Source organism: Xiphophorus hellerii, chromosome 6, assembly GCF_003331165.1.
Source record: "Xiphophorus hellerii strain 12219 chromosome 6, Xiphophorus_hellerii-4.1, whole genome shotgun sequence".
Taxonomy (NCBI): Eukaryota; Metazoa; Chordata; class Actinopteri; order Cyprinodontiformes; family Poeciliidae; genus Xiphophorus; species Xiphophorus hellerii.
The window spans coordinates 12124502-12136679 of NC_045677.1; the positions used below are offsets into that span (position 1 = coordinate 12124502).

Below are 12178 nucleotides of genomic sequence, written 5' to 3' on the forward strand. Positions count from 1 at the left end.
TGAATAATTATTCATCAGAATCACATTACATCATTGGGGAAGAAAGGAAACAAATTAACAGAAAGCTGCAGCATTTTGCACAGTAATGTACTCTTGAACCGAAAGAGTTTTTACTTGTTGAAGGTGAAACTTTCAGTTTCACCTTCCTGACTCAGCTCCATTATTTAACACCGTCTTCTGTAAAACTCATGTGTAAGGATTATTAGACAACAAGCAGGTGCAGTGGAGCCACGGGAACTGTGGAGCTTTTCCTCGAACTTCAAGTCAGAGCAAATACAATTAATCACGATCAGTTGATCAGTGATAAGGAGTGTAATCTTTTATTACCTGCGTGAGCATGACACACCCGTGATCCAAGCAGAGGTGTTCCTAAGAATGAACTCAACTGAGCTCTGCACGTTTTTTTCTTCTTTTTTTTTTTTTTTTTACTTCACACAAGATGCAGAGGAAAGATTAAATATGCTCACACACACTCTTGTTATGTGACTAGACACTGCGGGGAGAAACAGTATTTTTATTTCCTGCTTTCTGCTTTGTTTAGCCGCTTCGTCGGTGGGATATGGATCACTCTGATCCCTATCTGCACAGGCCGAACAGGTTAAAAGGCTCGTGCGTGACTTGTCATGTGACGGTTCGCTGCGATCTCCACGTACCTTCTCTGAATGTGCGTGTGTAAAAGGCCACGCCCACCGTCACACGTTTTACCTCCGCAGGCGTCCTCTGATTGGCTCATTTGAAACGGCGCCTCCTCCCCACCTGTATCAATTGAACAAGTGGGCGGTCTCTCTTTCTGTCTCACCTGCTTATTTCCAAGCGATTCCCAGGAAAAAGAAAACAATGGACCACCAGGCGCTGAGAGCTAATGAGTCTGCGCTGAAGTGAGAACATTTCGCATTGTCGTGTTATTGGTGACTGATTACTTGTGTGGAAGTTGGGGAGGTCTGCTTTTGTCATGACTCAGAAAAGCAGGAAACTCTCAGTGGGCAGTTCGTGAGTATTTCTCGTTTTTTTTTTTTAGTTTTAAATTAATTAAATGTGAACTGTACTTGTTGTATTGCTGCCAGGCTTTCGCGAGGCTTCTCGCCTTTCGTACGGTCCATCTTTTATAATGATGAATTGGTCCTTGGTGGTGGCTGATATGTGACCAGACTCTGCGTTGCTTGGTTTTCAAAATGAAACCGGCCTCCAGGGATCCCTGCTGTTGCCCAGCGACAGCAGAAAGACTAGCAATAACTCAGAGATGCAGTGCCGCAGAAGCACGCATACTTCTCGGACTTCATCGCATTTTGTCACATTACCACTTCAAGCTTCAGTCTATTTACAGGGATTTTATGGGATATACAGACCAACTCAAAGTTCTGCGGAGGTGGAAGATAAAAAGACGCAGGGTTTGTTCAGTCGTTTATTTACATATAAAAATCAAAAAGCAGCTGACATTGTTTTGAGTTGCACTTCTACCGGCTTTTAGAGACTGACATCTTCGCTCATTCTTCTTTGCAAAGTAGCTCAGATTGGATGAGCTACTTTGGGTTGAGCATTGCATTTTAAATCTACTGATTAAGGTCTGGACTTTGACTAGGCCACCCTAGCATAAGACTATGTTTTCCCATTCCAAGCCATCTTGCTGTGGCTCTTTTTGGGTTGTGGTTCTGCTGGAAGGTGGACCTCTGCTCAGCTAGATGCTGCAAGCACATTTGTTTCATAGTTTGCAGCTCGATGCTGCAAGCACATTTGTTTCATAGTTTGCAGTCTTCATTTGACATTTGCTTGTAGGCCAAAAAGTGCTTGAAATATTTTTTTTTCTTTGCTCCTAGCTCCACCGAGTACATGGCTAATAGTTGACAGAAATTCTCACCTTACGCTGTGAAACTCTGCAGCTCCTCCACGGTTGCAACAGCAGGCACACTCAAATTTGTAACAGCATGAGCAGCAAATGTTGTAACTTGGTATATTGCTTCGTAAACTAATTTTGCTTTAAATTCTCCACAACGTCCACATCTTCACAATGCAGGTTGTTTATTGATTTGCTGAAACAAACCTGTGAGGGATTCACAGAACAGCTGAAGTTAAATTATAAACAGATGCGCTTTTATAGCGCTTTTCCAGTCATTTTTGACCACTCAAAGCGCTTTACACTAGAGTCACATTCACCCAGTCGCACTCACAAACACGCACACATTTATAACACCGATACGCAGTAAGCAATTTGGGGTTAAGTGCCTTGCCCAGAGGCACATCGACATGTGGCAGGAGGAAGTTGGAATCGAACCTACAACCTTCCGATCGCAAGACGACTACTCTACCATAGAGACACAGTCGCCCTTTTAGGTATTGTATATGGATATGAGAGTAAAGTGGAGTGAATACTAATGCAAGTCACACATTTCACTATTATTATTATTTAAACGGTATGTACTCTATTAGTTCGTGTCCACCGATATTCCCTCCTTTGTGTTGGTCTGTCAGATAGAATCCCAATATAATAATTGGAATTATAAGTGGTGAAATATGAAGGAAAAAAAAAATCAAAGGGTGTAAGTAGCTTTGCTCAGGGCTGTAAATTCGCTGCTGTGGTACTTCAAACACCTGCTTTGAAGAGCGGCGTTACCGACAGGCGCATTATACTGGATTCATAAAAATGAACAACTCTTCTTGTGCCTGTTTGCTGTTCATCCATGCCTCCTGTAGAGCCGAACATGACTCTTTGTTGATGCTTTACACGCTGTTTGTGTAAAACAAGCCAAATTCCTGTTTCTGTCTGAGACAGAACGATGCAGCTGAGGGTTTAATGAAATGATGTTTGCTGTCAGCACACTGGAGCCGCTTTGATCCGCGCTGACGCCTCTAAAAATGCTTGCGCCTCCACTCGTGTTCCCATTAGCGATTTCATTTCTTTACCTTGCTTCGCATCGATCTGAGCCGTGCGAGGCTCATTTAAAAAGCTGGATCGTCCCTTTTTTGACGTTTTTCTTCCTGGATTAGAATCGTGGATGAGCTCTCCCCTCTTCTCACGAGAAGAGGCAACAAGAAGAAGTGCAGCCGGAGCCTGAGCCTGAATTTGGGGAATGTCAAACAGCAGCAGGGCAGGTGGCTAAATCAGAGCTTCAGAATGAGCAACAGGTACTGTGCACAACGCACCCAACACCACACAGACATCTGGAAAAGCTCCAGTTGAGAGAAAACATTACACTTATTCTGAGATTGTGCCGTGATACCGTCCGTCCAAATGAAACAAAACCGTTTGTGACTTCAGGGACCAGACCACAGCAGGAGATTATCTTAGCAGATCGGATGAGCTCGCCATCACTCATGTAAGTCAGATTCGTACTTTCTTATCGTCTCGGTGTGTTGTTTCCTTTTTCTTTACATGTGAAGTAAATATGCAAACTGACAGCATCCCCTTTTTAAAGCCATAAAGAGTTATTACCCAGATATGTAGCTTGAATTGAGATTTACACTTTGTCATATCTGTGCAAGCTCGTATTGTCCAGAAATGGAAAAACATTTCAAATGTTAAGATTTTCCATCACATGTTAGGCCCAGTTATTTTATGTTTTGTCTCAATGCAACCTTTATCTTCCAACGTTTTCTGTTGGGATTTTATTTGACAGAGCAACGCAAAGTATATCATAATATTTTAAGGCATTAAAACTTCTCATCGGTCTGAAACCTGAACAGGAAAATCTTTTAGTAATCAGGCCAGAACATAATTGCGTGCTACGTAGAGAGGAATCAGATGTTATAATCAGATAATATTCTATAGTTTAAAAAATACATTCATTTTTCAAATTACAATATTGACAAAATTGAAGTAATCTATTGGATTGTAGGAAATATTATAATATTGAATTTTTTTTAAATGTATAAATTTACCCTGATGCCTTTTTGATATTCCTTTAAAGATGACTGTACTTGAAGTAGGTGATTTTGAAGTCTGCAAAAAAAAAAAAAAGAAATACAACAAATGCTAAATTGATATATGACATTATAATATAACTGCAAGAATTATTTATGAAAAGGGCTCAGTTATTGAAACCAAAAACAAATTCTCACATTTTATTGCCATCACTAAAAGACCCTGTATGTGAGTTTAACTTTAGGCAGAATGCATTTTGCAAATTTGATTGACTTTCTTTATGGTTGCTCATGCATTCATCCCATTTTAAATGTCATGGGGTTTTTTTGCACAGATTTGTTGTGTCGGTGAGTCTTGTAAACGCCACTGAGTAGCAAACGATCCTTTTCCCTCCATTTCCCTTTTTTGCACTAACTGATGCTTGCAGGTGGGAGTAGCTCTGAAAAAGCAGACGCTTCAGTAGTTTGCCAATCTGGAAAATTCAGAGATTAATTGAGCATCAACAACGACTTTAATTAGACCGTCTTTGCTGCTCGCTGGTATAGGAGACAATGTGAAGCAGTTTCCAAACAAGATGAACTCCATTTTCTGAAAAATGCTTTAGAAGCGGGACATTTTGAAGCCTTGCTTTCATGGCATGACATCCCTGGAATGCGCATCAGTACCATAGGATCCACAAAGAAAGAAAAATGTGCACAGGAACAGCTTCAAAGATACCGGCACGTGGTCCCACATGTTTTAGATACACCTGCTCCAACACACCTGTGCCAATTGAATAAATGACCTCAATCAGATGCCATCAAGTGGTGCAGAGGCTTGTTAGTTACTCAGTAACTAATAGAAGGGAACTAATGTTAGTCATCATTATTTGTTCGTTCTGAAGTCAAATATTAGACCAGGTGTTTAACATCTATAAACTTCCTTAAAGGTTTCAAAAACCTTACCTGGATTAAAAAGAAAATAGTCACGTCATTCACAAAAGTTGAACTAAATTGAATAGTTCTAAAGTTCCTATTTCTTAAAAAAAAAAAAAAAAAAAACATAGAAAAACAAATAAAATGAATAGCTGAATTGAATTTGGATCTTAAATGATTGACTTCAAATTTTCATACATGGTATTAATGTCAAAATATAAGAAGTAAATAATGACACAGGAGGAAAAAAGGCACTATATTGACCCAGTGTATGCTTAATCTAATAGGAATAAAAATGGGAGTGTCCTTCCATAATTTTATTCTTAAAATTATGTAATTTTAAGAATATGTTACGTATTTTAGATAAGCCCCGCTTTAGTTTAACCTAACTGATTTTGTCCGTCTGCAGCAGGCTGCTACATTTGCTGCGTGAAAACAATAAAAGAAAATTACTTTTATTATCTGCTAATGCCAGGTAATTCCTCAGGTGTTGGCAGTAATCTCAAATGTGCGTTACTTCTCAAGTTTAAAAGACCAAGTATTTGTTACTTTCGATCCAAGTCCAACATAAAGCCCACTTTGTGTCGAAAAGAAAAGTTAAACTGCTCACCATCCACACATCTGAACAGTTGTTTGTGTTCCTCCGCAGAGCTACATAAAGTACAATAAAACCTTCCACAAACTGTTTCAAGAGATCCCCGAGGAGGAGAGACTGACACACAGTGAGTGTTCTCGCCATCAAAAGTCTGTTGGCTCATTTACGGCGATTGATTATGGAAATGACTTTCCATCCCGACTTTTGTTCCAATTATCTCCGCTGTCTTACTTTTCCAATCGCTGGGCCTCCGAATGGGTTCGATTGGCAAATGTTCTGCGGAGGACGCAGAGCCGCAAGCGCCTGGCGTGGATAAATGATTCAGCAGATGTGCTCATGTTTCCCCGCTGACCTCTTTTATGCGCTTTTGTTGTTGCAGCGTTTACCTGTTCCTTGCAGAGGGAGGTCCTGTATCACGGAAAACTCTTTGTTTCGGAGAACAACGTGTGCTTCTACTCATCTGTGCTGCTGAAAGAGACCAAGGTAACTGACTTTGGTGCATTTTTGACGTGAAACATGAACGTCAGAGAAAAGTCAAAAATGTCACTAAGAGCCAAATAAGTTTCACGTACAAACCCGGTCAGTAAATTAGAATCTTATTGACAATTCCATTTATTTCATTAAATATTTTCATTGAGTGAAACACATTAATTATATAGATTAATTACACACAGACTGAGGTTGTCAAGCTTCTGTTTCTGCCAACTTTGATGATTTTCCACTTGCAGCGACTGAAAACATAATGTTTATGATTAGAATATTACATCAGACCAATAAAAAACATGTGTAATACAGATGGACTTGACTGAAAGTGTGTTTAATACCCTACTTATAATTTGTTATTTTCAAAAGGTACGTTTAATCTGACAAATGAGATTTATGGGGAAGAAAATTCTAATTTAATGAACATGAAATTATGTTCTCATTTACTGGAAGTCGAGCATTTCAGTTTTTTAAGGAAGTCTCCAACTTTAGCTTTATTCGTCCACAGAATTCGCTTTCGTCTTCTGTAGTCGGACATTCCAGCATAAAAGTTCAGTTTTTTTTCCTCTTTTTATCATGTGGAGGCGACGCCTGTGATGTGTGAAATTGTGTTTGCACTGCTCTGCTGTTGGAGTTTTTGTGGAAAATGAAATTTGTTGTACAAATAAAATCGGGGGAAAATGCAGCAGTTTTTCCCCGATTTTAGGAAGGTTTTAAAGTAGCCTAGCTAAAGTTGGAATCAAAACTAATTGATGCTTCAATTTAAAACGAATGACATGCTTGAAAAAGAAGAGAAGATGATTCCTCCGGAGTGACCAAAATCATTGGTGACAGTTGTCAAATATTTGACACATGAGATGCAACCAGTTACTAGGTTTTGGGCTCAATTAGCGTTTCACTTTTTTCACAAGTTGCTTTGGATAGTTTTTTTTTTAAGAATCATCATTTGATAACCAGACATTATGTGTTTACTCAGCTCATCATTGTCTCACATTAATATTTGTTGAAAAACAGAAGAGGTTTGTAAGCGGTCAGATCCTTTTTGTAACTCTTTCGCCATCTTCAGTGGGTATAAATCCCGATTAGCTGGAAACTAAAGCTAACAGGTAGAGGAGCTAAGACCAAAGTGAGCTTCTACTTTCCTAAATCAACAACAAACTAAGAAAAAAAGACAGATCTACTTCAGGGTATTGAATGCCATTTTGTGAACTTTTTAAACTTCACTTCCATCCTTCCAAAAAATCGCTGCGTGATGATATTTCAGGGCTTTTCCAAGAGAATCCAAACAACAAAAACCTTTTTCTATTTTATCTGAAGGTGTTTCGGCTTGCTGGGTAAATATATCAGTTAGGTACATGACTCAAATGTAACCTAGCGTCCAGAACTGACCTGCTCTTTTCTTTTTACAGGTGGTGATTGCCATTTCCAGTGTGAAGGAGATAAAGAAACATAACCCAACCCTGTCTGTGCTGTCTGTGCTAACATCCAGCGGAGAGAAGGTCAGGCTCCGCTCACACTTTTTAGAACGGCACAGTGTTTGGTATTCCATGCAGATCACTTCGGGGCCTGCAGAGGAAAAATGTAAAGTCATCTGAGCAAAAGCAGCATTGTTATTATGAAGCTCAAACGACGTATTCCAGAGATGATTACATTGGAAACCGATAAAGTTGTAAATTATTGGGACTTCAATGCCGTTTATAATTAGCGATGAAAGCCAGTCAGTATGTTTAACAGAACATCTATGAGTTGTTTTGTGCAGTTTGAGCTTGAGATGTTAGTAGGCGAGACATGTTTCCTCCAATTCATACCGAATGTCAGGAATTGAAATTTATGGCCTGACTCCGTTATCTCCCTCAGTTTTGGCTCCAGCTAATAAAAAAAAATCTATGAAAATCAAACATTGAAAGAGTAGTGGGGAAGAAATGAAGATAGAAATTAACCCTATTTCTGCAGAGCAAACCCTTCGCCATGCTTTGGCCCAGATTTAACCCTTTCTCTTGTCTTCCCCCCCCCCTCTCTTTCAGTATTTGTTTGCATCAGTGAGGAACTATAGTGTCTGTTGCAAACTCCTTCAAAGCCTCTGCTGTCAGCCTCAGGTAAACGCAATGTTCTCCCATTTGGTGAGCAAAAACAAACTTCAGATTTTTAACACAGGTTTTGTTGTTGTTGTTTTTTAATGGTTGCATTAGGAGAGCAGCCCAAGCAGCAGCCCTTACCTGTCCTCTGCAGAGATTGAGCATGACGCGGTGAGTCTGCGTCTCAGGAGACTTTTAGGCAGCAAGAATCCAGAAGCAAACGAAAATGATTCTCAGCATCCACATATCCCTTGTCTCCAGGTCTCCAGCCTTTCCAGTTTAGAGGACAGTTTCGAGAACGTTGTTCTCAGCGACAGCATTTCTCCGATCGACGGTGGAGGTAAAGATGTTAATCTGACCTGCAATAGGAAGCATCTCAGCATCGCTGCAGCATATAACAACGCATTTGTGTCTCCTCCGCAGCTGACGGCACATGCAAGTCCGCACAGGGAGGCGGTTTTACAAATGAAACTGACAGAGGTGACAAAACCAGAGTAATCACTCCTTACTTATTAATGTGTTGACATTTTTATTGATGCTTTCGCTTTTGTTTCTTTTTTGTTATTTTGTTTTTTTGTTAGCTGGGTCATGGATTTGGAGGTTCCTTGAGAAAGTTACACTTTTATTGTTCTTCAGAGAAGTTCTGAGTCTAAGAGTTGTCTTCCACATCTTCCTGGTCCTGTGAGTAACCCTGCACAAGTCTGCTAAAGCTGAGCCAAACTTTCTTGGTTTGTTTAAAAGTGATTGGTCTCCTGGCTCCTCGCCTGGTTGTCTGAATCTGTTCAGTTCAGTCCATGTCCAACTGCTTTACTGCGGTAAAATAAAACCCAGATCCTTTCTAGCTGAATGCAAATAAAGAGATTGAAAATCTTTAACTCATGGGTTGATGCTGTCACAATTTAGTCAGGAGATAATTTAAGTACTACAGCCATTTGCATGTAATGAATTAGCTGAAATACTCATTTCATTCACAAACTTCAATGTAGGATTTTATGTTGGACACAAAGTAACAGCACACAATTGGAAAGTTAGTCATTCAAACTAAGTGATGTTTGAAGGTGATGCTAAATTGTACTTAAGGTTATCCAGAGTAATGGGGGCAGAACAGATATTTGTGCAAGACTTAGATTTATATAAAAAATTGAAAACCATGTGTCCATTCCTGCTATTTCAGTCTTGCACTGCTTTGTTTTCATCTATAACCGAAAGGCCTAATAAAATGCAACATGTCAGATCAAAGGGTATAAATACTTTTCCCTCCTCCATCAGCTAAAGGTCCTTTGCTAACTACTGCACATTTCTAAGTGTGCATCATGTGGGCTGGGGGAATCAGACATTTGGCCTTTTAACTAAAGAAGTTCAGTTCTTCCGTAAGAACAAACTTTAGATACTTTAATCACAGAGGACAGTGATGTGATTGAGGCTTTATAATGTGGGCGGCTCAATTCTTGCGCTCTAGCAGAAAACAATCTTTCGCTATATGCTGGACAACGTTTTGAGCTTAGAAATGTTAAAACATACACACCCGTGCTGGCATGTCCACTTACTGAACGCGCTGAAGTGAAGAAAGCTATGACACCATTGTGATGGCGCTGATAATAATGTTACATGATTTTCACTTATGCGCCACAAAGATGGATGTAACTGATATCTTATTGTTAGTAAAATCAGCACTCTATGATCTCCCACCTTTAACCCTGAGAGTGAAAGCACTACTTGGGTTTGTGGCCTGCAGAATGTGAGGCTTGCATTCATGTAATACCTTCTTTTTTATTATTATTTGTTTGTTTTCCTTGCAGAATGTTGTTGCTGCTCTTGGTGTCCGGCTACATCGGGCTGAGGATCACCGCTCTGGAAGAGCAGCTGAGCTCTCTAGGAGCCCTGGCCGAACTGTCTTCGCACTACGCAGAGTGAGTAAAGTAAGAAAGAAAGAAACACATGGTGGAAGTCGGTTGGGGAGTGTGTGTGGGAGAAAAGTGAGACTTCTCAAACCGGTTTTCAAACAATTAGCTACTGCTGATCGCAGTAAGATAGAGGAGCAGTGGCCGTACTTGTTCGTGGCAGGAGTCAAAAGAAAAGCGACTGCATTCCAGAGTTACGCACACCAGGATGTATTATCTGTATTTTTATGCTGAAACAACAGGGAGGAATTTAAAACATGTTTAAATCTCAACAGTGAATCTTGTCTCAGAACATCCACTTTTGCTTGTAAACTTAAGCATTTAGATATGTTCGATTTTAAGTCAGATTTTAGTAATAAAATGTTACTTCATTAAATGAAATCAAGCAATTTAAAAAGCTACAATATAACCAACTTTCATTAAATTGCTTGTAAGTGTTTTGATTAGGCTAAACAATAATTTCACTTATCTAACTTCAGCTCATTTTTCTTCCTCGTCTTTTTTTCCCCCACCAGGTACCAGGAAACATAAACACCTGTAACAAAGGCATCTCGACAATAACACATACTGACTTTAATAATGTATATTTAAATGGAACATGCATTTTATTTTTTCAGTATTGCACACAAATACTTTTCACAACAGAAAGTAAACTCCTGTTTATAGTTGATGTTCTACAGCTAATCTTAAAGGTACTTCTGGGTTCTCTAAAACCCAGAAGTACATGGGTTGGCTGTCTGTTTCAGTGTACCAAAGGTTTCTAAAGGTTACCTCCACAAATTTCTGTCATACAATTGTTAAAATCAACCTCGTACTTCTACCAATCCAATCCTTGAAATGTGTGGAATATACTGGAGTTCTGATAAGTGTGATCTTGGCTTCATTAAGACCCAAAGCGTTTAAAGGTGCATTATTCACAACAGACAATATAGACAATATTTCCTTTTATTTAACTGACAGACTTAGCACAGTTTTGACAGGAGTAACTTAGTGCTGCCCTTCCCCCACTTGTTGTTGTACTGGGGCTAAAAGATGGTGCTTTTATCAAGGTGTGCGGTTTGTAAAAATGCAGTTGGGAAATTAACAATAAATCAGTCGACAGGCAGATGCCAAAGGTACTAAACTAGCTCATATCAGTGAGGTGTAGTTAATAGTTAACTTCTATAACTGCAGAAGTGCATAGTAGTCGAATGAGATTAATGATGACTAATTTCATTGAACTACTTAACAGGTCTTTGCTTAAATCTATTAAAAATAATGTTATGCATATATTATAACTCTAGAATTGTTATTTTAGTAGCTATGTTTGTTCCACCAAATAGATCATATTTCACTTTTATATTTGGTGTTTGTTTTTCTTTAAAGTGAATACTATAAAACTATATTAGTTTTACTCAAGTTGGAATCGCAAACTGGGCCATGCCTAACCAGTCTGCATGTGAGCATCAGAAGCTAACAAAGAAGCTGGAAACAACTAGCGCACCTTGGCAGTGATTTTTTTATTTATTTTTTATGTTGCTTGGATCAGCTATTTTTGAAAATCGAAGCGCAGACTCGGTCTAACTCAGCCGAAATATAAACTCGCTAGGTTTTTAATTTTAAGCCCCACATACAATGGTGTTGTTCTTTTATTGCACCTTTCGAATTGATGTACTTCAGCCTGTTAATGACAACTTCTGACCACCAGAGGGCAGTAAGCCACTACAGATTTATTAAAGCCAGAGTAGCAATGGCGTCCGATTTTGCTTTAGCGACCTTACGTTTACCCCCCCAAAAATAATTAATACGTAGAAACCAAAACCATCTTAAGATTCTTTAAACATTAATATAAGAAGGGTCAAATTTTAGGTTTTTATTTACTGTTGGCAAATTGTTTTTCACAGTTGAAGAATTTTCTGGCACCAATTGTGTAAAATATGTGTAAAATATGTACTCTACAGTATGAATTTAATGCATAATTTAAAGCTGATTTCTTTTAACGGAAACTTACCGTTTTTACAAGAATCCCTAACATTTTCATTCATTACTTCCAACATGGCAGCAGTCTTAAATGCACAAATATTTGCCTGCCTTTGTGACTGCATAGTGGAATAAATGTTAATTTATGGACTGTAAGTAATAATAATAAAAAAAATCACCCAATTTCATGTTTTTGTACGTAAGTGATTTTATTTTGTTGTCCATAAAAAGGTCAAGATTCAGTCCCATGAATTCAGTTCATTACATCAGATTTTCAGTTCAAAAAAAGCAACATAAAATTACAAATTATAATACAAAGAAAAGAACAGGTAAGTACAGTAACCATATAAACAGTCTACTAATAGGTTCTACATCCCTCCCACCCCAACATCGGA

At 38.8% G+C, this 12178-nt stretch overlaps 1 protein-coding gene across 2 annotated transcripts; it reads left to right on the forward strand.

The window, feature by feature from the left end:
- The first annotated feature begins 748 nt into the window (after window positions 1-748).
- LOC116721531 (GRAM domain-containing protein 2B-like) lies at window positions 749-11971 on the forward strand. 2 transcript variants are annotated; one of them, XM_032565318.1, is made up of 13 exons: window positions 749-990; window positions 2983-3120; window positions 3254-3311; window positions 5420-5492; window positions 5745-5848; window positions 7258-7347; window positions 7873-7944; window positions 8038-8094; window positions 8185-8262; window positions 8343-8403; window positions 8505-8604; window positions 9723-9842; window positions 10340-11971. In XM_032565318.1, exons 1-12 carry the CDS (start codon window positions 953-955, stop codon window positions 9835-9837), a joined length of 984 nt encoding a protein of 327 aa, XP_032421209.1. In that variant the 5' UTR covers window positions 749-952; the 3' UTR covers window positions 9838-9842; window positions 10340-11971. The 2 variants fall into 2 exon arrangements, with proteins under 2 accessions (XP_032421209.1, XP_032421208.1); XM_032565317.1 differs by having other exon boundaries at window positions 754-990; window positions 8185-8263; window positions 8347-8403; window positions 9723-9833; window positions 10340-11959.
- The last annotated feature ends 207 nt before the right edge of the window (window positions 11972-12178 follow it).

Bases quoted from the DNA above. Each gene is read 5' to 3' on its own strand.
- LOC116721531 (XM_032565317.1), top strand. From the start codon at position 953: ATGACTCAGAAAAGCAGGAAACTCTCAGTGGGCAGTTC. The intron at 5,493-5,744 runs GTGAGTGTTCTC...TTGTTGTTGCAG, and splicing joins GGAGGAGAGACTGACACACA to CGTTTACCTGTTCCTTGCAG. The intron at 8,404-8,504 runs GTGACAAAACCA...TTTTTTTGTTAG, and splicing joins TACAAATGAAACTGACAGAG to CTGGGTCATGGATTTGGAGG.